The sequence below is a fragment of the Chaetodon auriga genome, chromosome 2, assembly GCF_051107435.1.
Source record: "Chaetodon auriga isolate fChaAug3 chromosome 2, fChaAug3.hap1, whole genome shotgun sequence".
In the NCBI taxonomy this organism is placed as follows: Eukaryota; Metazoa; Chordata; class Actinopteri; order Chaetodontiformes; family Chaetodontidae; genus Chaetodon; species Chaetodon auriga.
The window spans coordinates 25,026,900-25,052,963 of NC_135075.1; the positions used below are offsets into that span (position 1 = coordinate 25,026,900).

General features: G+C 43.9%; 1 protein-coding gene across 4 annotated transcripts in view; it reads left to right on the forward strand.

Moving 5' to 3' along the window:
• The window catches only part of ephb2b (eph receptor B2b), a 115,870-nt gene that overhangs the window by 23,446 nt on the left and 66,360 nt on the right, over positions 1-26,064 (forward strand). For all 4 annotated transcript variants that reach the window (XM_076742955.1, XM_076742964.1, XM_076742972.1 and 1 more), the window contains exon 2: positions 22,315-22,394. In XM_076742955.1, the coding sequence (XP_076599070.1) occupies positions 22,315-22,394 (80 nt within the window). The remainder of the gene's footprint in view (positions 1-22,314; positions 22,395-26,064) is intronic.

Below are 26,064 nucleotides of genomic sequence, written 5' to 3' on the forward strand. Positions count from 1 at the left end.
GGAGGTGGGAAGCTGTAATCAGCTTCAGTCTGAGGTTCAATACCACACTGTGTCCTCCTGGAACTGTGTTGTGTAGTTGTTAGATGGAAAATGCACATAGCTGGGATATGGGACTCCCGAATATGAGATTTCATTATCTGATAAGGAAAGATGGAAGTTTCCCAGCAAACGTATTTATTGTGCTCAGGAAGTAAATTGGGAAGGGAATGCTTACAACCGACACCAGCGTGAAAGAACTCACAATTTACGATATTGCCACATATCGTATAGTATTTTGCTTTTGACTGCTGCTGTCATTCAAAACAGGCTTTTCTCATCTAGTTTGAACTAGTTTACAGGGTGCTATTTATATCTTCCATTAGAAAACATATGATGACAGTGTAGGAGAAACATATCGGCACCAGACATGTAAGCGCCAACAGTGACAGGAAAAGAGAGTATGGTCCTTGAAAAAGTGCCACAAAAACTGGATCCCAGTGCCCACTTTACTATGACCCATGGCGTTTTTGTTACGCAGATGTTTCAGACATTTTTCTGCATGAATTACACTCTCTGTAAGTATAGCCTACTTCTTAGCATGAAATTGCAAATAGGTCAACAGTGAAAAACCTTTTCTGTCTCTCTTTGTAATCTTCTTGCAAACTCCTGCTGTTTTCCTACAGTAAGCAGTGGAGTTCATTGAAGGATAAGTGAGCAATAATGAATTATTGCATGCTCTTTTGAAATGACAGGAAGTGATTCAATTGATGGTGAATTATGTTTGCGTTACATGTGATGTGTTTTGTTCAAGAGCCCTCATTTTGTGCTCTGTGAAGGGATTTGCCCCACTGCTCAAGAATGTCCTATTGTTATTAATAGGGATGCTCATTCTCGATCCATCGGAGTGATTTTACGAAAAAAAAAGAGCAATATTTTAATAGCCACTTGCCATGATCGTGGCTCGCATCAAATCAGACTTTAAGATTCTATAAGTAAGTGAAATAGTACTTATGAAGTGCTTTGTAGTTTTTGGTGAACGTCAGGATTGATTTTGAAAAGGGACTGGGGTCCGAGTTGCTGTCTATAGACTGTGCTTGGAAGCTCATTTGCCTAATCTTGGGAACTAGAGTGGAAGCTGTGTATAATGAGGACTAAGGCTTGTCTGGGATGGCGATGCGGGGCTGGGGCTGGGGGGGGCGGGCAGGCGAGGCTGAAAGACATGAAGGTATTAATCGGACAAAGGGGCAACCGAGAAGTTTATGCAGAGGGAGAACGCCTGTGGAATGGTCAAGCATTTTTGCATTTTGACTGCCTTTGTGCAAGTGCAAATCAAAAGACAGGAAAAGCCCGCGAGAAAGCGCAGAATGCAGCGATGCTTTCAAGTTTTCTGAAGGCTTCTCTTGAAAACTTTTTGTCCATGTCCAGAGCAGCGGGGACCGGCTAGAATGTTGCAGACCAAGCTATGTCCAGATTTCCAAGAAGGGTGAATCCTTCCGAGCCCGTTTCTGCTTCGTTGAGCCTCAAAAAAAGAAGCAACAGCCTTAATAATAGAGTCCGCTTGCTCATTCCAAATCAATTGCAAACTTTCTAACAACCAGAATCAGAATTAAGCGCAGATAAACGGTTCATTGGTGTTTTATATTCACTCAGGGAGACGTGGTGATGCTGGTCAGTGAGTGAGCTTCAAAAAGGTTTTAAAGGAGTGTTTCCTGGAATAGTCTTCAGTGCTTAATCCTCTCATGCATGAGCGGATTTCCTGGGGTGCTTTATCTAGTAATATTTTGTAAAAATTAAATATGTTTCCGATGCATTAGGCCAGAGTTAAAACTAGAATTACACAGCGCTAATTGTTGACAGCTTTTTGGGCTTTTTGATGTTTTTTTTTTTTTTGGAGTAAAAAGCTGAAATAAAGTAGGTCTTCAGTCATCTTCATTGCTTTCCTTACATTTTTTTGAAGCTTCATTTTCTTTAAAGGAATGCAAACACTAACATATTTGTAAGTGAATAATTGATATAAAAATTAGCCTATTTTGGCAAGATCCCAAAATCCTCTATCATAACTTAGAAAAAATGCTCCTTTATTTATTTTGATTCTAGTGCAGCAGAGCTTCTTAATTTTAGATTTTTTTAAGATTTTTTTTTAACCCAGGACTCAGATGCACTCATGACAAACAATGGGTTTCCAGCATCATGCTCAAGCTGTTTCAATGAGTTATGCAGGCTATTTGCCCGTGTGTACATCTGCTTGTGTATAATTAAACAGCATTTCCCACTTAGGAATGTCTCAAGGGCCATAATAGGTTCCATAAACACACAAACACACAAATACTCATTCCTGTGTGTATTGACACATGCCTTGCGCTATCTGCACCAAGATCACCGTGAACCTAAATTTGTAATGATACGGGCATTATCCAGTGTAATCTAGCAGTAAATTAATTACAACCCACAATCCCTCCTTCCCTTCTGCACTCCCTCAGGAGATGACCACAGTTTCACTCACCAGGCTGGATGTCAGTGACAACCACGAACACTGAAAGCAGCCCACATGTCAGTCATTTCTCAGAGTATACCTTATATATCTTTGTCTGTGTGGTAGCATAGATTCAGGAGTGGCAAGTCACATGATAGGACTAACCACAAAGCTTACAGAATCAAAGAGTCACAGGAAAAAACCTCCAACCATGTAACCTTGGCTAGGAAAAACCTGATCAGATATTCAGTTTGCTGTTCGTTTGCATAAAATCTGCCAAAGGTGTGAATGCATTACTGTGTTGCGTCCTACAGCCAAGGTCACCGTGCATTTCAAAGTAGCCCACAACTTTCTGCAAATTAATTCACCCTCATAAATAACAATTAATGGCAGGCAAGTTTGACTTTGCTGTAATTAGTTCTAAACGATGCCCTTAGAAAATATGGAGACTGTTGTTTAAACATGACATTGGAAAATCTTATTAAGGCTCAACGGTGAAAGTGGTTTTTAATTGATGTAAATGTAATCATTGTCAGTTTGAGCGCTCATCAAAAATTTGGACAGTGTGTGAGGGAACGAGAGGCAGCATTGCCCTTCACTAAATTGTTATTTTCTGTATCCTTTTGTGCTCAGAGAGGATAAAATAAATCTGTTACATCCCCAGATTTGTCTCGGTTCTGTCTTGATGGTTTTGTACTTGCCAACGCCTTAAGTTAGCAGCACAAAAATGGGAGAAAGCATACAGTAACGATTTTCTTACTGAGCTTCAGGGTATTGTAAGGGCTGTCTGCATGCACCAGGCTGACAGAAAGCCCTCCTCTGAGTCGGCCAAGTAATCCAAGATTAAAATGTATATACACCCATTATCACGAAAGAGCGAGAGAATAGGCCAGGCACCCTGAGCGCCGAGTACACACACAGTGACGCACGCACACACACGTACACACAGCGACACAAGGTCACAGCATAGGGCTGGCAGAATGTGCTCAACGTATGCAGGCACACACCCCAGCGGAGAGAGTACACAGGAAAATTAATGCGCACACACACACTCTCTCCCAGAGATAAGCTGTGGCAGCATGTCGTCAGGGGAATTTGGCCATCCATATCTTCAAAAAAAGAAGACTCCATTAAAATTTAAGTGCCTCAAGAGCTGAGGCTTATAGACTATGACATTATATTTGTAATTTTTGGTATTTATTTGCAGCTATCTCAAGGAAAGCAATCCAAGAAATGTTCCCGGTAACTTTTCAAGCATTTGACTGACTATTGCAAAACAAAGATAACACAGGAGGCGCTTTAGCTACCTACATGGCACTCTCACTTCACAGAGCTGCATGCTTTGCATACAAGAGCCGTCTGACAGTCTCGCTAAAAGGATCTCCAGGAGTAATTGACACAGGGAACAGAGCCAGTCGGGCTGCGCCTGACAGGAGAAAAAAAAGAAAACTTGAAAAGTTTACCCTGGATATCACTTTGTTAGTCAGGAACGCATTAAAAGAGAGTACACTGTGATCTCTCTGACTTGAGCTTTTCTCTTGATGTAAAGTTTTGCATGTCAGACCAGTCAGTAGTTTCAGGTGGAAAGTTTCGTGAGGGGGCCGCGGAGTGACGAGGTGCCAATTCTCTGAAGTCTTCTTCACAATGAAAAACGATTGTTGTTGGTAGAGGAGAGCCTTTGTCCTGAAAATTCAAAATGCAGCAGAGTGAAAGAATTCAATAAGCAAAAGGAAAATTTAACTGAGGCGGATTTTTCTAAAAGAGCTATCAGCGGTTGTAGTGCATGAAATCCTTCAGTCAGGCTGACAGTGTAACAACAGAGCTGATGCTTTCAAACGCTTGTTGTCTAAGTGGCACATGGCTGTCCGGACACAGCACCACTGTTCTGCCAAGCCTGTACAGTCCCAGACACATTTTTGCAGATGTGGTTAATTACGTACTGCTTTGAACAATTAGTAAATGAGTCTGACAGTAACCTCCATGCATTAATCACAGTAAATTACACAGAGGAAGGCGCAGCACAGAGGTTCAATTAACCTTTTAGCCCTCGTCTGAATGTGGTGGATGGGGCTGGTTATTCAGTGAGGGCCCTAACACTCTCAGGTCACCGGGGAGAGAGAGAGGCACCCGGTGCCACGGAGGACTTGTCAGAGTCAGTCCCTCCCTCCCTCCACCAGTCAGCACTGTCCTCACCAGGCCCAGTCCCCACCCTTGGGAATCATTGAGCTGTCTGGAAATCAAGGCGACCTTTGTGTCTTGCAGTTTTCTCACAGCTGCGGTGGCATTTATTTCCAAAGGAGTTGTGCCAGAATCCCCCTATTTATTTTGTTTAATTTAGTTGATGGTTGGAGCCGACCTTGGGATAAACCACCAACACAACCTGGCAGCTCCAGTTTCGGGGACTTCTAAGGCTATCTCGACAGATCTGCGATATCATTAGCTAGCGGTGATTGGAAATATGAAAGACTTTGCTGTCATTGGTTTGGCTGGTGGAGTGTGTCTCAAAGCAAAGGGTTTCAATTTAGTCTTTGGCTTCTGAAATGTAGTCAAAGCCACAGAATACATGCTCCATAAGTAAGCCAATTTGGTCGGAGACATGGCCATGGTGTATCTCTAGTTTGGATCCCTGATGGCTGCGTGGCTTTGAGAGGAAATGAGTGACATTAATCCTTAACAACCATCACCTCATTGCCCTACAGAGCAGGACACTGATACACTGATCCCGATGAACTAGCAAGCGCTGAGGCTTAAGTATATGTGAGTGTTTCCTGTCCCCAACTGCTGCCCTCCCCGGTGCCTTTTAAATCAGCGTGTTTTCGAAGTCAGACTGCTTGGTTAACATTTACCTTTAATAACACATATCACATGGTTTTTATGCTGCCCTGGGTAATACTGTATGTCTTGATATACTACTCTCTTGCTTTCTTGCACTTTGTCACGGAAGGAATGCAACTGCTGGGCGTCAGACCAGAGATGTAATCGGAGGATATCAAACTAACACTCAGTGTTCCTACATCCCCATTCAGTGATTTTATTTATTTATTTTTTTTACACGCAAGACCTTCAGTTTTTGTTGTAGTTACAACCTGCCCCTGAGCAAATGGAGAACTGTTGAGCAAGACAAGGAGAGAAGGAGGGAGACATACTGTCCTTTCTGTTCCTGCCATGAGAAGTGGACAGCAGACACAGACAAACGAAGAGTCGGAGACAGAGGAGGCATACAGACAGATAAATGAGGAGGAAATACTCTCCGCTGCTGTTGAATCCGTTCCCAGAGACGAGCCGGCACAGTGCTGCCTCTGTCCTCCCTCGTCCAGTCCACTTTCTGCTCCGTAGTGGATGCTGATGCTTCAGGATTGATTTGTCTGCATTCAGCAGTGAGGCACCCCACACAAACAATGAAACAGGCATGCGGCCCTAACACGCTGCCCTCTTGTTTCCGACTGCCCAGTGCCCCTGTGAGAACCAGTGGTCACATGACCTGGCTAGTCATTGCAGCCCCCCCCCCCCCCCCTCGCCGTGGTCCCCCCGAAATCCCTGCTCCCCTGGGACCACGGTTCTTTCTCACACACACATACACACACATGCTAAACCACTATGTGCTAATGCCTTTCTGTTGTGCCAACACACATACAGGCAGGCCCACACACACTAACTCAACTCCACGCACAGGCACATGTTCTAAAGCCACAGTCACTCATGCATACACCTATATGTATACACATTTGCGCACGCTCCACCAATAACTCTTAAGTGCACACGTACACGCAGGGCCACCCACATGCACAACAGGCACGACCGACAATAAAACACAACCTCGGGCCCGCAGATGCCTAAAAGAGCACGACCCTTCGTCATCCATACTGGGACCTTTCCCTCTGGGGGAGGAGCGCTTTTCAAGGTCGAAACATGATTTTAGCCTTTAAACCTCGGTCCCAAAACATTAAAGGGCCTCACGCAGACACTTACACACACGCACATCAAGCCTTACTTCCCCTTCTTTTATCCTCCTCATGTCTATCTTCCACACTGCAAAAAATGTAATCCAATACTGTCTCCTGAGTCCGTACTTTTCTGAGAACGAGTGAAAACAATCTCTTCACTTCACTTCCCTGCATCTTCATCCATGTTGAAAGGAAATCATTGTTTTCAGAAAGGTTTGCTTGAATTACATGACATTTTCTCTGAAGAAGTGTTCTGCTGGCAGCATTATGTGATTTAACAAAATTGTTGACAAAAATACATCAGACACAAGTAAGAATCCTTCATTTTTGAACTGGCTGAATTTTTATTTTAGCATTGTGGTCCAGACTTGACTGATTGATTTGTTCATGCTGCACCTGGCAATTTCACAGATTCATAGTTCCCCAAAATCTGACCTTCAGTACCCAGATATCATGTAACATGATGTCATAGTGCGATATTCTTACAAACCCAGCAGCTTTTATGTGATCGCTTTTACCAAACGAGTTCTGCTCACCGCTGTTTAGAAGAAAGTTCGTAGTATTTTTCTACAAACATCACAGTAACGGTTAAAGCTTGGTTTGCTTTTTTTTTGTGTAACGGCTTCATTTTATCATTCGCTTTGGTAGAGTGTTAAAAAAGAACCAAGTGCAGCTTTTTAATGGGCATTTTTTGCAGTGCACAACGAGCAGCCACCCCCCGCCACTCTTGTTGCCGCTTGGCTGGAATTCCTCGCGGATCACTGCCCGCGCCCTCTTTATTCCCATTCTGTGCCTCCTCCGACACCTGGCCATTGCCCCCCCCCCAGTCCTCTCTGCCCTCTCCCTGCTCTCCCCTCTAGCCCCTCATTAATCGGCCCTGATATTGATGGGAGCTGAATGCTGGCAAATGACTGCCTGTGAAGCCACCTCGTACACCCGCTTCTCACCCTGCCTGCAACCACATACAGGCTTGATTAGCATGCCAACCGCTCACCACGCCTGTGAATCAGTCCCTCTGTGCTTCAGCTGGCTCAGTCCTTCACTCTGTCCATCCATCTATCTCTTTATCTATCTATCTATCATTTTGTTCCTCTCCGTTCCCACGTCTGCTCCTGTTCTTTTGGTTTTCAAGACTCTCCTGGCAGCATTAATGTGTCACTTTTGTGCCTGTCTCCAGTGTTCCTCTTTGCCACCTGTCGATGCTTTTCTATCAAGAGGCTTTGTGAGATCCCATTAAAAGGGTTTTCAAACTGAAAAGACATGGATGCACACACACACACACACACACACACACCGTCTTATGGTCTTTCACACACAAACACACAAATGGCAATTAGGACTCGATTCAAGAGCCACAAAGTTATTGTGTCCTTAGACCCAAAATATCAAACATGACATAAAAATCTGAAGTTGAGTTTGAACCAAAATATTTTCCGTTCCTAGATGAAGCCATATGATACTCACAAACATCACATGCTCCTGTCACTACTGGGTTTCTAACCAACGGATCCATACTTCTCCTGAACACTGAAGTTTACCCTTGCAGCTGAGTAACACACCATCATGCACATACATGTGAGACCACCCAGTGTACACATGAAGATCTATGGCATAGGGCGCAGGCATTGACAGCTTCTGAAGATCTGCCCATTCAAAGACCATAGAAACACCCATCCACATATTTCAGCCTAACACTGCTTTATTTGCGTAACACTGTCTTGTTTTCCTGCATGATCCCGCTTCAACTATCAGTGTGATGGAAAAAGATATCCCCCCTCATATGAGGCCTAATGTTTAACAAACAATGAATGAGGCTGTTTTTAAGTGCAGCTGTCGAAGAGATGATCAGATAAAAAGTTTTGCTGGTGACTAAGAGCAAAGCACGCTCATGCCCGTGATGAGGTTTAATAAACTGTATATGCTTCAAGAAAGGATCTAGTCAGCGTTGGGACTTTTTTTTGTTTTAGAACTGCAGGAGGAGGTTTGTATTTGGTACCACTGCAGCCAGAAATAAACCAGGAGGAAAAATCTCTGATGTTACTGTTGACTGCAATGCAACCCAGATGCCAGTGGTTAGAAATCAGGCTTTTCTGTGGTGCTCCGGAGCCTTGAATGCCGCGATGGTGAGACACCGTCTGCGACCACGCAGTTCAACAGGTTTATCTCCTTTCCTGATAACCAGCTCCCTTTATGATCCCCTCCTTGCAAGACAACCCTATCTTGACGAAGGGGGGGATGGAGTCATTCCTTGCTGTTAATGACATGCTGCCCATCACACCTCAGCACCCTGCTGACCAGTTACCATAGCAACAAGGGGTTGCTCTGCTATGTTGACAAGTCTTTTGCTTTCTGAGTCCTGACTTTGAGCCTCACCAGGCAAATCACTCAAACAGACAAATATTCCACTCCCTCTCCTGGGCAGCACTGCCTGCTGCTCTTCCTCTCCGCTGGCTCTGTTTGGATGTCTTCCTCCTGTGCTCACCTGTCAGAGGTGGCCCTCGGTGCTGAAATACGCCTTTTGTCTTGTCCCCCTTGGAATGAAACCAAAAAGTCACCCACAGACAAAAGTTTGCCATCCCTTTCACGACTGCTCGCTCGAAAGCAATCTGTCTTTGATCTGTGTCATGAGTAAACACGGCGATAGGAGTTAAACCCAAGGTCGAACAGACGCAGAAAACACTTATGCGTTTTAGCTGTTCGGGAGATAAGGGAAACAAAGTACTCTGTCAGGCTAAGTGGCTGTAATGGCTACAAAACAAACAGACAGAGGACCCGCTGCTTGAGAGCGAAGAAGGACTTTGCATTCCACAGAGAACCACAAAGCATCTCTGGACTTAACTTGAGCCAGACACTGTTTGTTTACCTTGCAGGTTGTAATGCAAACATTTATCTGAGTTTATGGGCCAAAGGCTAAGACTGGTCTACACCTTCCTGTTCCTGACATAATGCCACACAAGGCAACTTGTTGTGCCTGTTCCTGCAGAGGACATCCTGCAGAGGCATCCCAATCGGGCAAATGCATATTTTGAAAGCCAAGAGTCTGTAGTTTTGTCGGAGCTGTCCTGGCACATTCTGAGTGTGAAATTACAAGGCCAAACACGGCAAAACAAGAATTCCTCACTTCATTTTCTTCTTCTTCTTCACTTTCTTCTCTAGTACTGCTTTTTGTTTGTCCATTTTGACCTTACATTTAGACAGAACCCTGAACAGTACATTCTCACACTCAGTCTCTACCCTTGAGTACCACACTGAAGCTTTTTGACTGCTGCCCCAAACATGTCCACATTTCCCCCCTGAGGAAATATAGATCTGTGTGTGTGTGTATGTGACAAACTCTCAAAGACACAGCGTACGGTTTTGCTGCAAAGTGCCCTATCTATAAAATATTGATGAGTCTGCTTGTAAAGGTGTTATGATTTTGTAAATAAGGACTAAGTTAATTATCGTAATTTAAAACGATTCATAAAAGGTATCATTGTGTTCTTATTGTGCACTCGGTAATTCAAGTCGTTGTCATTTTTATGAAATGGTTGGTGACCTCGTTTTGTCCCTGAGGACTTTAAATTTCCAAAAAATACACTTAAAAAAATATAATCTGCTGCGGCCTGCCATGATTTGAGGGGAGGGAGTACACACCGGCGCTGTGAGGACGGACACGGCTCACGGAAATGAGTCTGGTGTTTTTATTTCCTCATATCATCAGAGTCCATAAGGAAGTGCTGTCCTTCTTTGCTTAAGTCTCCTCCATCTTTTCTCTTTTCTCTCCCCACTCTCTTCCACTCATTCACTGCTGAAACCATTAGCTCTCTGTTTGTGCTCCACTGGTATCCAATACCTCCCAGTTTATGTTAGTTTGACTAACAGAGGGTCCTTAAGGTGCATTAATGGTTCACCAACACAATTTCCATTGTGCCACGCAGTCAGTGATTAAGAGGATGTTGATTGCACTGGCTTTAGGGGTGCCTGTACTGTAACTGATATGTGGGTTATTCGGGCCTGTTGTTGCTGTGTGTCTGTGTGATTAGATGCAGTAATGGTCCCAACAGTGCAGCAGGAAGGCAGGAAGGCATGTGGCCAAGGTACTGCCTTCCACTGCCTCCCATCCTCTGCTTTATAGACCTCCAGGGGGTCATGACCCCTCCATAACTCTTCTAAATCCAGAGAGCGAGAGGAGCTAGCTCACAGGCCTGGAATCCACCAATGTGCCTTACCTCTCGTGTGATCCCCTCCTTCTGGTTCTTCTGTAAAATGTGTGGTCCCCGTTAGATGAAACGGGGTGAGGACGAGCGGTGGTGGCGATACTTAAACAGTCACGGCTGTTTGGAGGTGCACGCGCCTCCTCCTGGGGTCGGGGACGAGAGCTGAAAATGGGGCATCTTGTCAGTGTGATAAAGCAGTGTCAGGCGGCGGCAGGGAGGAAATATTACGTATGAGCCGGAGTAGAGGTGGGATGAAGGAGGTGAGAGGAGCCGGGGAGTAAAGACGGAAAGAGGAAGGATGAAAGAAGACAGAACAGCAGAGGCAGGTGGGGGAGAGAAGAGAAGGAGAGATAAATTAGGGAAAGGAGGCCAGACATGGTGTCTGTGGTGTAGTGCTAAGTGAGAATAAATCATTACTCCTCTTTTACCATTCCTACATGACTGCAGGCATTGTAAAACACACATAAAGATTCCCATTAATACACATTATTACACCCTCACATCTAGCCTCCCTCTTTCAAATGATAATACCGTATCATCCGTAACAGCAATATTTTACAGCAAGTTCTTCAGCCGCATACAGCATCCTCCCTCTTCAGCACCTAGCTTCCAGCTCTTTAATGTGCATGCATAATTTAAGGCCTCTTGTCTTAAGTATTATTCTGCCCCTAACATCGAGAGATGGAGAAGTTAGAAAATGCGTTGCCTAAGTACATCACGCCATTGATTAACTAGTAGGAGGTCTGGGAGGTGCAATGGCTGGTGTGTATGTGTGTGTGTGTTGGGGGGGAGGAGGGTTCGGCAGGCTGCGATATCTGCCCTGACAGAGGAACAACTCTGATCTGATGACTTTCTTGGCAGACAGGCGGCATCGACTGGCAAGAGATCAGCTCTCCTAGTTTGACCCTGTGATGCTCTCGCACATCAATAACGCTGGTCGAATTCCTCTGCATGACACATGGGCAGGAAGCGTTGTACCTTGGAGCAGAGCAGAAAACCAGTCATTAGGAGAGAGGGAAAAAAGTGGTTATAGGCACGTATGGTTGAGTGACTAATTTGAATTATTCAGGGATGTCAGTTTCTTAACTCAGAGTGCATTTGATGTATTTGTTGATTCCAAGATGTGTTTTTGTGGAGGCATTGCTGATCACATGCGTTGCCTGTTTAACTGAACAAAATGCATTCCAAGCCGAGGGCGTTTTCCTTCGCTCGAGCAGCGAGTTTGGTATGTTTATTGATTCTTCTCATCAATAAAGCGTCAAGGAAGGATATATGCTGACACCTATTTTCCCGATTAAACAAAAGTACAACCGAACGCCTTCTGATTCAAGTTTAGTAGTTAACCCGAAGTGCCTTGTTAACCCCCTGTATGCTTTCTCTGCTGTTGCTGGCCTCTTTGTGCTACCGGGTTAGCTCGCTGAACAAGAGTTTGTCCTTGAGCAGTGGTTCTCACGCGTTTTTCATGAAATTGACAAACTAAATAGCCAAAAAGAACAATTGGCGATGGACTTTTCATCGCAGATAGCTGATGTATTCATCCATTCGCCCAACACTACTGCCATATTCGCATGCCATCTTAGGATTTTATGTCAGTCACATGAGAAAATTACATGTGATTGGAAATGCTGATTTTTCAGTGTATTTAGAGTTAACGTTTTGATCTGGATGAAAAACTGCACCAGTTCTAATTTTTACAATCTCCAAAACAGCCACAAACAGGAGTTATAGTCAGTAAATACAGCACGTTTTGATCTTACTCTGGCTGTGGTGATTTTCCCGCAACATCTTATAAACTGTATTAAATTATTCAGCCATTTATTCTCAGGACCAAGACAAAAATGCACTTAATATATGGTCCACCAACACACTGATGTGTGTATGAACAGGGAGTGTTGTAATGTGAATGAGTGCCTGTGTATATGGAGCAAAACAAGCCAGGAGTCTTTGTTCATTCAACAGCAAAGGTGCAAGAAGCCTCATGTATTACTGAAGCTAATTACAAGTTCTGCTGTGTTTCCTGACTATCAGCGTAGCTGCTGTACTTTCTATTGCAGCTTGATTTACAAAAGCCGATTATTTGGGAACAAAATGGCTTCACACGTACAGTAAGGGTTCCTTGTTTGCATCCTTGATTGCTTGTAATCATAGCTTAGCGTCAGACAAATGCCCACAGTTTAGCAGCGAAAAACAGCTACTCATTTATTTAGATTTTGTGAAACATTTACAGCTCCAGATGAGTCACATTTATCATTAAACAAGGAAGTCTAAGATCTTTTTAGTCTCTCCCCTAGTACTTGACCCAGAAACCAAATCTGAGGCAAAAAACCCCCCTGAACACGGTGTGTAAGGTGTTGTTTAGACACTTTTGTTTGATATATTATGACATGCAAAACTAATTTTGAAAGCACAAGCTCTGGTCTTCAGTTGTCATTTGCAGCAGTGGGGTGTCGGTAGATCTTTGAACAAATAACTGAAAGGGCTTAAACACAACTAAATGCACAAGTCTGGTTCGAGTAGAGAAAGTGAGATTCAAGCGTTAAATGGCCTAACAACTGCTAAGTTCATTAGACTGGATCATTGGCTCAAGTGCACCTTAAACCAGACCTGAAAAGATGTTTTCTTAATGTGCTGCTTATAGTTAGAGATCATAGATGTAAATTTGGGTCACGCAGAACTACTTTTTACTCTGTTTTCACAAAAAAGGATGAAATGGATATTTTATATATCTGCTTATTTAATTTTTGGTGATTATGATTTCTAAAGGTTGCCAGCTATCTGTTATTTGATGCATTACAGTTTAGAGTTATTAAATTAGTCATGGAAGGAGAATATTCCCCTGTAATTAACATAATAAGGGAAGATGAAACAGCGATCTTGCACATTTCCATTCCGTGAATATTCTTGGTCAAGCAGATAGCTTTGGGGCATTGCAGTGTGCTGTAGAATACTGTTTAGTTTCTTTTCATCTCAATGTTTCTCCATTAGAGTCCAACTTATGCAGTACATTGGTTCACTGATTTGCCAGGTCATGGTGGGCTTCATAAATGTCTCTGTGAAGGCTGGTTTTATTGCATGATTCAACATAAATAAAACAAAACAAAATGACTCTTAATAAGAAAACAATCCCTTTGTATTTGTGGGATTGTGGTTCAAAATATCTCCAGTTATAATATTTAGGATTGTTTTTGGAAAAGAGCAATACCACATTAATAAATATGTTTGATAGGGTTAGGCTTATGCTTGATAGGATTTCTGTCCTGGTTCGGGGTCTCAGGCTCAAAATCAATGTACATGTCAAGATCCACTGTCTAAAACAGTAAGCCACACGCAGCCTTGTCCTATACATCTGCAGTTTTAGGCCTTGTTTCCACAAGTGAACGGGTTGGGATTCACTTTCTGACTTAAACACTTCTGATGTTTTTTAATGTCCCAGCAAAATGCAGCATTGCTTGAGAGCTGCAGCGCTCACAGGTCGACAGTTCAGCCTTATCACCGTACTTCAAACAACAATAACCCAGGGCCTCTGCACGGGGGATTTACAGCAGGTTTTAGAAGATCCTTCAGAGGATGAAAGGCTCTGTAAAAGGATGGAGAATAGGTCATAAACTAGATTTGTTTGTCAGACCTTTAATGACTTGACTTGGCACACATTATGCAGGAGGATGTACTTTGACTAGATATCAAATAGCGGCTGAATGCCTTTATCAGCCAAACAGAGAGAGGCCGTCACAATAAAAACGAGTACCAATGTAAACCCTAAATTGTGCGCACACACATACCTTTACGCTCCCTTTCCAAAACAAAGTCGAATTCTTGGTGTGCTGAAGAACAGCAGGGTGGTTCCCATCAGTCTCCACTTGATTCATCTTTATATCTCCTTCACATTTTTCAGCTGGTGTCACCCACCTCCTCAACTCACCCACAATTTGCCACAGCTGCCAATCAACACTGTTGGCATGGAGATAGCTGCTCCCTTGACTACCACAGGCATCATCTCATGTAGGACAAATTAGGAGGGGAAATGGGTCCCTTTGCTCCCACAGTTCCAGTTGAGCATGTTTGAAGCTGGGGGGAAAATCTTGACTTTTGGGCTAATACAAACGCGTCGTGGTCGTGCTGCACCTACAGGGCCTGTAGCTGTGTTATTACCTGTGCAGCCTAATCAAGGACCAAGAAGAGTGAGACTAAGAAAATGAGGGAGAGAGAGAGAGCGAGAACGAAATTCCTTGTGGCGAGCACACATGCGTGAAATAAAGGCTTCCTTCATGTTCTTGCATGAGCTGTGTTTTTTAATCATCCACCTTTAACTAATGGCTTGTAGGCAAGGCGTGGGAGGCTTGCGATGATTTTTTTCCATCAAGTCAATTAGTAGTGGTATCTGAAAAGCTGTCACTTTGATGAAAAGTGATTTGCACATCCCTGTCTAACTTTGCTGCAGGTATCTCCACCGCGCTCGCGGATGAACGTCACACTGCTCGTACGGCACTTAAAATGATTGCTCGGATAGATGAATGTCGCTTGCGCGGCCTCCTTTTGAATCATACGTATGTTCTCTTCAGCTGCTGCTTATAAAAATGTGGGAGCCGCTTTTACAGAACTTTCCACTGCAGAATTTAAAATGTACTGATCTGTTAAACAGGTCTCGGTGGGTTGTCAGGGATTTGGGAAATATGGAAAGCGTGCTTATAAATCCTCCAGCCTGTGTTATTGGCCAGGTTTCTTTCACACGACTTATGATTGGCCAGGTGACTGTTCCCACTCGCAATTTATTGCTTACATTGATGTCTCTCTGCCATGAAATATGGTGTCACTCAGAACTAACCACAATTTAATGGTGAAACTACACTAATGACACCCCTACAGGTGCCGCTAATAGCAAAAACACAACTTATCGTATGGAAAGAAAAGCTATACGTTCAGATGATTGACATGTCAATGAGGTGTCGTAATCACAGGTGACATAAGACAGTGACAGTTACGGAAAAATTACTTGCAGCCTTCTACGAAATAGTGGATTGTTGAAAAACAATTGTTCCTGCTGGTTTCACTGATGTGCGCTTGCAGATTTAGAAGATTTATTGTAGGCCAACCCTGGCGAACTCTATAGGAGCCTCTCTACATTCAAAAAGAAAATCATAAATGTCTCCTCCTCCAGTATACTCTGTCATAAATAGCAAAAAACCTGCACAAACTTTCCATTGAACAGTTCAATACAATGGCAGTGTTTGGTGGAAGATGCAGCAGCCGATAGAGTATTTGGTTATTGAGCGTTTTGGACAATAAATGAGATCACACCGTGTTCCATCATCAGAACAATGAAAGAAATCCCTGAGATACAGAGTTAAGGGCATTTACAGCCAAATGGAGGACTTGACAGTTTTTTAGTCATACATCAAAGTAGTAGTTTTTGCCTCTCTTACATTTGTTTTAGGCTATGGCCCCTTGGCCCTGCTGACAAGTTAAGTTGCACTGACTGATAACGCAGCTCGGCTGTGTCGGGATTACTGTCTTACATCCTGTTTGAGGCCCCTGGGAACGCCATGCTGCATCATTCTGTCAACAGTTAGGGCTCTGAGAGAGCTCTACTTTCTGTGCGTTAGTGTTTGTGTGTGTGGTACCGTATTTCACTGCAACGTCCTCTGCCAAAATCAACTACCCAGCTTCCTCCCTCATCTTCCCTCGCCGTGGAAAACACACCACTCTGCAGCCTTGATGAGGTGGGGCTGAAGCTTGAGCCCTACCTCATCGCTCCCCAAAACACCTACATCACCATCCCAGCTCCGAACCTGCCTTTTCAGGACTCGACAACAACCTGCACAGCACATAAATCTCCCTGACAGAGTGATGTCTCACCAATGACACACCGGCCCTGGATACCCGAGGCTGCATGCCAGTCTGCCTTTTACTCTCGACAAGGAAGAAAAAAAAAAAGCTGTGCTTCTGCAGTTTTGGCCAGTGCCACATGGTCCACAAAGCCCCTGTTTCATTGTAAAAGTGGGATTAAGAATTCATTTAACACACAGGGATATGCTGTTATGTGACAGTGGTGGAAGCTCTGCTGTACCTTAATGGGCCCAGCTTGTGCTGACAGATAAGTTGAGCTGAGTTCCTCTGGACCAGGGGCTCTGTCCTCCGAGTGAAACAGACTGTTATTCTTTCCAGCAGGCCATACAGTAGCCCTGTCCATCATTAAAGCTATGAATCATGTCTCTGCACTTGCACTGGCTCCCTCAGGGGTATATCATTGCTTTGCCCCTTAATCTGGGCAGATTTCTGTGCCGGGTCCACTATATAGGGTTCTGTTTTTAGCTCAATGAACAGCTTGCTCATGTTACTCTGCAACCGTGCTGCATACCACAATCTTCCCACATTTGCCATCAAATACTGAGGTTTCAGGTGCAAGTAACTGCACATGTGCCCCTCAGCGGTGGCTACACTCAACTTTACTCAGCATGGCTTTTATGTGGAGAATGTTTTGCTGCTTTTTAACCTTTTTAGCTGACATTATCACTGCAATGGAAAGCACCATATGCGGTTTATGTCGATGTTAAATTGAATGTTGAGGGATTCGTTCCATAGAGAGCAGCGGCTACAGTTCTGCTGGTGAGAAAGATGAAAAGAAGTCATGCCTCTAAGCTGCTTCACGCTGTTTTGGAGGTCAATTGCGTCTTCAAAATACCCTCATTAAGCTGTAGGCCCTAAATATAGGCTAGTTTGTTAGAAAATTGGTATATTCTCTTTGATTCTGGCTTGAACTGCCATGTCAAAGTAATTTACATGCAGGGTTTTTCCTCAGCAGTGATGCAATAAGTTGCAAAGCAATTTGTCAAATCGGATTGTTCATGCTGAGAAAAGAGCCAAAGAGAAATAAGTTAAGTCAGCCATTTAACAATATGATTACATCCAAACATGTACCAGCATGTATGTACTTATGATGGAAAGACAATAAATGTGTTGGAAAGCCTCTGTGTTCCCCGCCTGGGGATAAGGTGTATGGGTTGGAAGGTGTAGCTGAGGGATTACTCATGGCTATAGAGACGCTTGCCATCCATCACTCAGGCTGCAGAAATCTGTCTATTTGCTCTAACTAATTGGCCATCTACCTGTCAAGACCTGATTTCCATGCCCTTTGGACATAAGGCATGAACGGTCAGACACCCTCGTAAAATCGCTGAGAAACAGGCGGGCAGCAGAAAAGAAACAATATAACCACAACCAGTGCTGGTCTGTGCAGAGGAGGTGAAGGGATGAACACATTTTAAATGCAGCACACGCAGCATGTGAATGTTAAGTAGAGATCCCCTCTCAATATGGTATGTTGCTTTGATTTATTAATTCCGCAACACAATGGCTTGCAGATAACTTTCAGTCTGAGTCTTTGTATCTGTCTGTGTAAAATGCTTATTTTCTTACTCGCTGTGGTTGTTCGAGCTGAAATGTCTTTTCTGTGAACAGCTCTTCTCTGTATCCCTCATTGAAAATGCTGTTGCTTTCTTTGGAAAGCTGAGATGCAGCATTGACCCCTCTTACAGAAGAAGAGTGTTGTTGTAGTACCAGCCCCCCCCCCCCCCCCCCCGGCTCCCCCCCCACCCTGTCACTTCAGACAGCCTCTCACTGGAGAGCTCTCTCTCAGATCAGCACTAAACTCTCCTCTTAGTCTCAGGAAGTGTTGGAGGAAGCACTCTCAGCCTAGTAGGCTTTTCTTAGACTCCTCGGTCTCATTGCATATTCATAGCCCCCTCCACAGTTGAGGGTATCAAGTTCAAAAAAAGAACAAAAACACTTCCAAGCTTTAATTATTTACTGTAATATTGTTAATATTCTCTGTAATTTCCAACAATGTATTAAAGCTTGAATATTAATGTTTCATATTTAAAAAAAAAATCATCTTTGTTTGGTTAGACAAAGGATGTGTTGCAGCTGCCTTGGACCAGCAGCACGGTGGCCATTTTCCCATGAGCCCAAGCAGCGAAAACATATTTATGTGTCACTCTCCATTGCCACACAGATAATACAAAGACACAAACTGCTGGATGTGGGGAACAGGGAGGCTGTATTTCGTCATCAGATCTTGGAGCACTGGCTGCGTCCTCTTGAACAGCACATTCTGGTTTTGTGCAGATCCGTTTTACGACAAACAGGGCGACACAGCACCAGAAAGTACACTCGATATTAAGCATGAGCAGACTGCAAGAGTCTTTTTTTAATAAATCATGGAGAAAAAGTAAAAGTCATACTTCTGAATTTTTAATGGGATACAAAATATCAAAGTTTTGGATTAGGTTGCAAAAAGGCTCTAATCACTACAGCTGCAGTAACAAGGCTGTCTTTTGTTCAGTGTGGCTCATAAGATACAAAGTAAATAGAAAATGCAAATGTGTCGCTGATTAAGCAACTTCAACTAAACAAACAGGACATGATTTTCACCCGTTTTTTAATTTGGCAAAGCAACTGTTTTTGCCATATAATAAATAATCTGTTTTTTTCTTGTTAAACTCTGCAAAATAACACCCTAAAACGATACTTCAAGTTATTCTGTTATAAAAAGTTCTGAAGTTAGTCAGAAAATTCAAACTCCACCAAACAGCAGAATTCACAGGCTGAGTGCTTCTCAGTTTCACATGTCGAAAAAGCTGGTCACAGAAATGAAAACCTCCTTTAGGCCGTCTTAGGCAGAGCAAGAAAAAACCTTCCTGTAAACTTACTTTATTTAGTCTGGTGTACTGGATTAAAATGCCACCTGGTTTTAAACTCACAGTGTCTACCTTGGGACCAAAGGACAATACAGATGGATTCCATCTGGTGCGCAGTATCAACTTGCGGTATTATTGTGTATTGTGCGCTGTACAGCATGTAGCGCCAATTGTGACCAACCCACAGACACAGTAGATGTTCCCAGTGGGTCAAACCTCTTTCTCAGATGACGTCACTGCCAGTCCCATGAGTGGCAAAATTCAAACACACATCATAAACAAGTGCCCGCAAGAAAAAACAAAAATAAGTGATGCCTGCGGTTGGATTCAAGCGAGAACCCCTGCACCCTGTCCTCCTCCTGATTAATAGCCAGCATGTCTTGCTGAGCAGCCACGCTCTGCCACGGCTGGGGGTTCAGGCTGAGAACGAGGAAGTGGCTGACAGTGGTGAGCTATGTGCCGCTCTGCTCCACGGGAGGTAATGAATCGGTGTGGCTGCCAGGACTGAAGTGTAGACAGCAGGAGGAAGGAAAGTGATCAGTCTTTCAGGCTGTGGTACTCGTTGTCCAGCATGCGGGCCGCTGATAGCGGGAGAGAGAGAGACGGAGCATGAAAGAGAGAGGAGCGGAGGGCGAGACGGTTTGTGCGATAGAAGGTTGAGAATGAGGTGAGAACGGGTGAAACAGGAGAAACTGTGAAGGGAGGGTTATCGAGAGGAAAGAGCAGAGGGAGAGGTGGTGGAGAGGAAGAGGAAGCAGATCGAAACGGACGGAGTGTGCATCTATAGACAGAAGAGGAAGCAAAGGATGAGTGAGGTGGAGGATTGTCACCGTAGACTCTATAGAACGCTGGGTGTAGTAGGTTCCTGGAGAACCATCGTGAAGCTCAGTGACACGGTGGCTCCGGCCGTCGCCACCTTGAAAGACTTTACCAAACTCCTGGTTCATCAAAAGGGTGCAAAGAGAAATATGTAAAATATCGTATATGGCTGTAAACGTGTTTACTTCTGCATTTTAATGTGGGGGTCTATGGGGATTGACTCACTTTTGGAGCCAGCCTCAAGTGGCCATTGGAGGAGCTGCAGCGTTTGGCACCTCACGTTGGCTTCGATTTTCAGCCCCGGAGGCTGCCGCTCGGGTGTCACCCGGTCTGTGTTAACATTCCTGGGGAAATTCGCTCCCTGTTCCCCCACAACACTCCTTAAACCACCACAGAGGGGGTTCATTATTCTCACTTTGCTCCTCCACTAATTATCGTTATCATTATGGGGCATAATTACCATTTCGCTGCCTAACACCCATGTAGGCTGCTTGGCTCTGAGTCACAGACAAGGTTATCAATAGCTGCTCAATTGCAGTCTCATCTGCCTAATTATACGATTTGGGCTTTGTGATAACTGAATAGGATGTGGAATCTAGCATTATGCCTTGTGAGTACTGGTGATACACGGAAAGTCAGCAGAAGGCCCTGAAATAAACCAATGCATGTGGAGCCTGTTAATTAAAAGCTGTGGCTTTTGCTGGAATATAAATCAGAGGAAATCCAGGGTTATGAAACAACTGGAAGTCTCTAAAATATCCTGCAAGCTGGTGCAGAGCTGCGCACGCAGTGAACGTTAATCAAAGTCCTGTGAGATGTGACTTCAGATCCTCTATCTTTGATTTCATTCACTCATTACCACTAATGCATTTCTCAAAGAACTTTTATGTCATCTGATTTCAAGGGCTCTGATTTATTTAGGATCTACTTTCAATCAAGCAGCACTTTTAGCACCAATTCAATCAGTTCCTATCACAATATTGACGAAGAGCCAGAGCAGCATGCAATTGTTCAGCAGACCTGCGTTACACTCTCTGGCTGTTACTTCTGCTCAGCTTAGTAGCCGTGCTTGTCAAGGGGGTCTCTAAATCCCTCTGCGGTATTTTGGAGTTGCAGCTGACGCCTCGAACCTGATGAATGCTCTCTCCATCTGCTGCAGCTCAGCGCCGGAGCACAAGACTGACACAGCCTGGCTAATCAGCAGGAGAAATTCATTAGACCTGCCCTCTGTTAGCTACGGAGAGAAGCGGAGTCGAGATGAAGGCAGGGATGGAAAAGAGGGCATGGGTACAGAGGGTACGGCGAGGAGGGAGAGAAGGTGACAGCGTGAATGGTTCAGTGAGCGTATGACAGACAGTTGGGTCAGACTGGTGGAATGTGTGCCACAGAGGAACTCATGACAGACAGGAGGCACATTTTCTTTGACCCCAATTACCAGAGGTGTTTCTTTCCACCGGCTAATCCATGACATATAGGGTGGCCCCTCCTCTGTACCGTGGAGATTTGCTTTTCCAGCCTGTTGTTTTCCCTACAAGTCATATGGATGACGGCATAGTTCTGCTGACCTCTTAGAAAACTACCAGCAGTCAAACTGGCAATCTCTCTGTGCCTTAGCACGGATTGCATTAATGTGGGTCTGTGTTTTAGGCCCGCAGCTAATGATTATTTTTATCATTCATTACTGTGTCAGTTTTGAGCTCAAGGTGACATCCAAAAATAATACACAACTGAAAAATGTTTTAGAATGATATGAAAAGGCATGAAAGCAGCAAATTATCTCACTGGAGATGGGTTTTTCTTTAGAAGACTGATCGATTATCAAAATGACGGTTGTTTTTAGGCTGATCGACTTGTTTATTAATCAGCGTTTCAACACTGAAAACTGAAAAAAAAAAGGGATATTGATCTGCTGTTGTGGGGTAAAAAAGGGGGCAAAACCCAGTGAAAGCTGTTAGCATCCCCTCTGTAACATTCAGAATGTCGCCCCTCTGCGGTTCTCGTGTGTGGCTCAGACAAAAAGTTGAAGATGTCATCTCAGGCTCTGGAAATTTTCAATCAACACTACTTTCTGACGTTTTATGGAGTAAACGTATATTCTTCCTCTCAAAATATTTGCATGACTCAAGTGGTTTCCTTTCAACCGCAGCAGTGTTTTCATGTTGTCAGGAGATTATCTGACCACCGGCTCTCCTTACTTTTTTCCACAGAGACTCTCATGGACTCCACCACTGCCACGGCGGAGCTCGGCTGGACGGTCTACCCCGTGTCAGGGTCCAGTGACAATAGCGTAAGTGACATGCTGTGATCGGCTTCTGATAATGAGGATTTAATTAAGTTAGTATTTAAGTAATGAGGTCATTTTCGGACATTTTCGTGGTGACAGAGGTGAGGTGAGGCTTTTGTTCCATGTTAAAGTGCAGCTATTGTGTGAATTTGCTCAGTCCCCCATGATGGCTTTATTTCTGTCTGTGTTTTGGTTTCTCACTCTAAGGTCAAAGATCAGATAATGAACCAGCCTGTTCCCCAGACTGAGATACATCATGTGACTTGTTTCTGGCCTATAATCTCCACATTGGTGGATGTTTGAAGAAGAAAACTCTCAGTTTGGTGGAGAGTCTGAAGAGCAGACACTTCCACTTCTTCTCTCTTTTTTTTTCCGTAGTTCTACGAAGTTCCAAAGACATATTTTCCCCTACATCAGAATAGTCACAAGCCCCGTTTTCGCTTTGGTTTTCCTTCCTTGAATGATCCAGGTTTTGTACATTTCAACCTGATCTGAACTTTCTGGTTCATGACAAACACAATAAGAATGAACACTCATGAACATCAGTCTAAATATGTGTGTTCGTATGCCAGGCTAGAAGCTATGTGTTATATGGGCTCTGTTGGTGTTTGATGCACAGTATTTCCACATGGTTTGCCAGGGTTGGTTGGTTCCTCCTAGCCACATGCAAGCCAGGCCTACTTAAAGCCAGCCAAAACCAGAGTCTCAGTCTCCTTCACTTTTTTCTCCACCACAAAACTTAGACTTCTTAGATTGAGTCCAAAAGAGAGAAAAAATGTTGTAGACTTATTTGCTGGTGCATTTCAAAAAGCCACTGCCGATTTTATTCAATTATTTATGCTTCTGTGGTTTGTATTAAAGATGGTTTGAATTAAACTCTATCATGCTGTGTCTTTTTGCGCAGAAAAAAAAACGGCAGCACAGGGAGCTGGCCTTCAACGGTTCCATGATACAACTTCAAAGTTGTTCAGCAATAATTTAGGACAACTTCATCTCTCCCAACCTGAGGGCGCTTTGTCTCCTCCCCGCTAATTCCTACAATCAATACCGAGGCAAAAAGACGCCTGGTTTCCTTTTCTCTCGCCAGCTCTGGATCCAATCTGCAGGGAGAGAGAGAGAGAGAGAGCTTACCGACTCCAAAGACAGTTTACATCACATCTTCCTTTCATCTCTGCAGAATGTTAGATTCAGCTAAACATTCGCTCAACCCACATTTCATAATCAGATTTAATACTAAGTAGAAACTTCAGGCTAAAAGGTTGAATACTAAGGTCACTGTTGCAGGGTATGTGTGGTGGAAATGCCCACTCTGACCAAAGGGAGGTGAAATGGAGGTCTAAACATCAAACTGAAGACCTCTAAGCTCTTCAAGAATCATCTTTGTTCCAGTAACATGTGGTGCACTGCCTGATTGTGTGGTAGATTTCTCTTCCAAATCAAATATCTTCACATTTGATTTTAGTCAAAGGGTTATGTGTGAGGGCTTTTGGATGCGTGCTCTTACTTTTTGGAGTTCATGTAACTCCTTTCTGAAAACCTTCATATGCATTCGTGATATATCCCTCTCTCAGAGCGCAATGAAATGCGAACAAGTCCCTAAGCCGCTGGATTTAGTCAGGTATAGGCTGGCCTTATCAGCGTGGGCACCGAAGTTTTAAGAGGATACGGCCGAGCTTGTCAAAAGCACAGTCCGTCGGAAAGCGAAGAGTGAGAGCGATGGAGATAGCTCGTCCCTTATGGCCCAGGGCAACAGGTGTGGAAACAGAGCTCGCCCTCGCTCTCAGTATAACAGCAAGAGGTGCTTTACAGAAGCTATTGTCTTACACACATATATGCACGGCTTCACGGGCTTAGCTGGTGGATCAGTAACATCCAGCAGAGCGCCGCACCAGCAGTTGGCTTTCACTACTCTCTATGGCTTCATGAAATATATCCTAACTTGACACGCGATACTTTGCGACACAGCGGAAACGCAAACAAGTAACAGTGTGATCTTAAGTCAGAAATGTTATGGCAGTTGGTGTTATTCCACTTTTTTTTTTTTATTTTACAGCATATTTGAATCTCATCTGTCAAATTATTATTGTAAGAAACTTCTTTAAGTACAGCTGTAAAACCAACTTCCTACAGTAGGTTTTTGGAAGTCATTTGTGTAAAGCGGTATTACAGTTTGGCTTCTGTAAATCAAGTTTTATAACCCTCTCTGTCTGTAGCCAGGAAGTTCTGCCTTTTAATTATGTAAAATGACAGCCAGACTTATGTTGTCCCTGAGCCAGATCAGCAAAACGTCTTCATTATTCTTGATAGCGATGCCGAAAACACCGACGACCGATGTAATATTTAGCAAACCAGAATTTATCCCCGGGCAGGTTAGGAAGTTTATTGTCTTCTGAATCAACGTTTTGAGATTCTGGCAATAAAACACACGTAGCACACGCCTCGCTCCACCCACGCAGGGAAAGTCGGGCCATCAGTGTAGCTGGACTCTCATGTAGATGTGTGTCTCTGGGCAACTTTGTGCACACATAGCAGACACAATGTTAATACATATACATGTCTGACACAGTCTCAGAATATTGAGTCTTATGCAAACTCTTGTGCAGCACCTTTAACATTCGGCCGTGTGAAGTTACTCTGATATCTTGACCCATTGAGAATCTGCTTTGTGACATGGAGCTAATATATAGCCGGCTAGCAGAGCGGGGTTAAGTGGTCAATGTTTTCCTCTCAAGTGGAGCTGAGAGACGTGTGAACATCAGGTCAGACCTCCTGACCCGGTGAAGTACTGACAACAGTAGCCATTTAGAAACAGACTTACGGCCGCAGGGAGCGCACACAGAGTGCTGTGGAAGGAAAACTGAGGTCTCCTGCATAGGCGGAGAACATAATGAGGTGGTGTGTGTGTGTGGGTTAGGTTATCATTATCGATGTGTCATAATGTGCCGTTCCAGGATGTATCTAGTGTCACTCGGGGACACACCACACAGGGGAGTTTTGCAGGAAGGCAATATTTCAGAATGTTTTCAAACAAATCGGAGCCTTGTGATCCATCAAAGATGCTGCATATTGTATTAGAATTCCTCTGGAATAAGATTGTGGTTGTTTACATATAATTGCAGGCATGTGTGGCAGACCGACATACTTTTTTTCACATAGCCTTTCCTTTCCTTTACAAGTAATTTGTTGAACATATTCCATTGTATTGGGCTCATTGGGATTTAAAGTGACCACTAATTTGTGACAGTGACTGGGATTCACAATTAAAGCCTGCGAAATTATATTTAAGGAATTACATATAGAAATATGCAAACACAATCCACATGCAACGTTGCTGAACGGCGGTAAAAGATGGGATTGTTCTTCGAGTTTCACATGTTGTGCATTAGTAGTGGACGGTGGTAATTGGAGCTGACTGCAGCAGACAGTTCTACTTAAGTCTGCGTGTATGTGTGAGTCTCTCCTCTCTATGAAGCCGGGTCTCCTGCAGGATTTGGCTCCCATGGCCTCTCTCGTAGTAATTGAATGCAGAGAGTGGGTGTCATTTGTCCTCTGTCCCTCTAGGGAAGCCACTCTTGCTCTGACAGATTTCCCACAACTGCAAATGGGGCGACTGTGCCTGGAGAGCTTTCCACAGGGTCTCTCTCCCTGCTTTTGTGTGAATAATTTATTTACC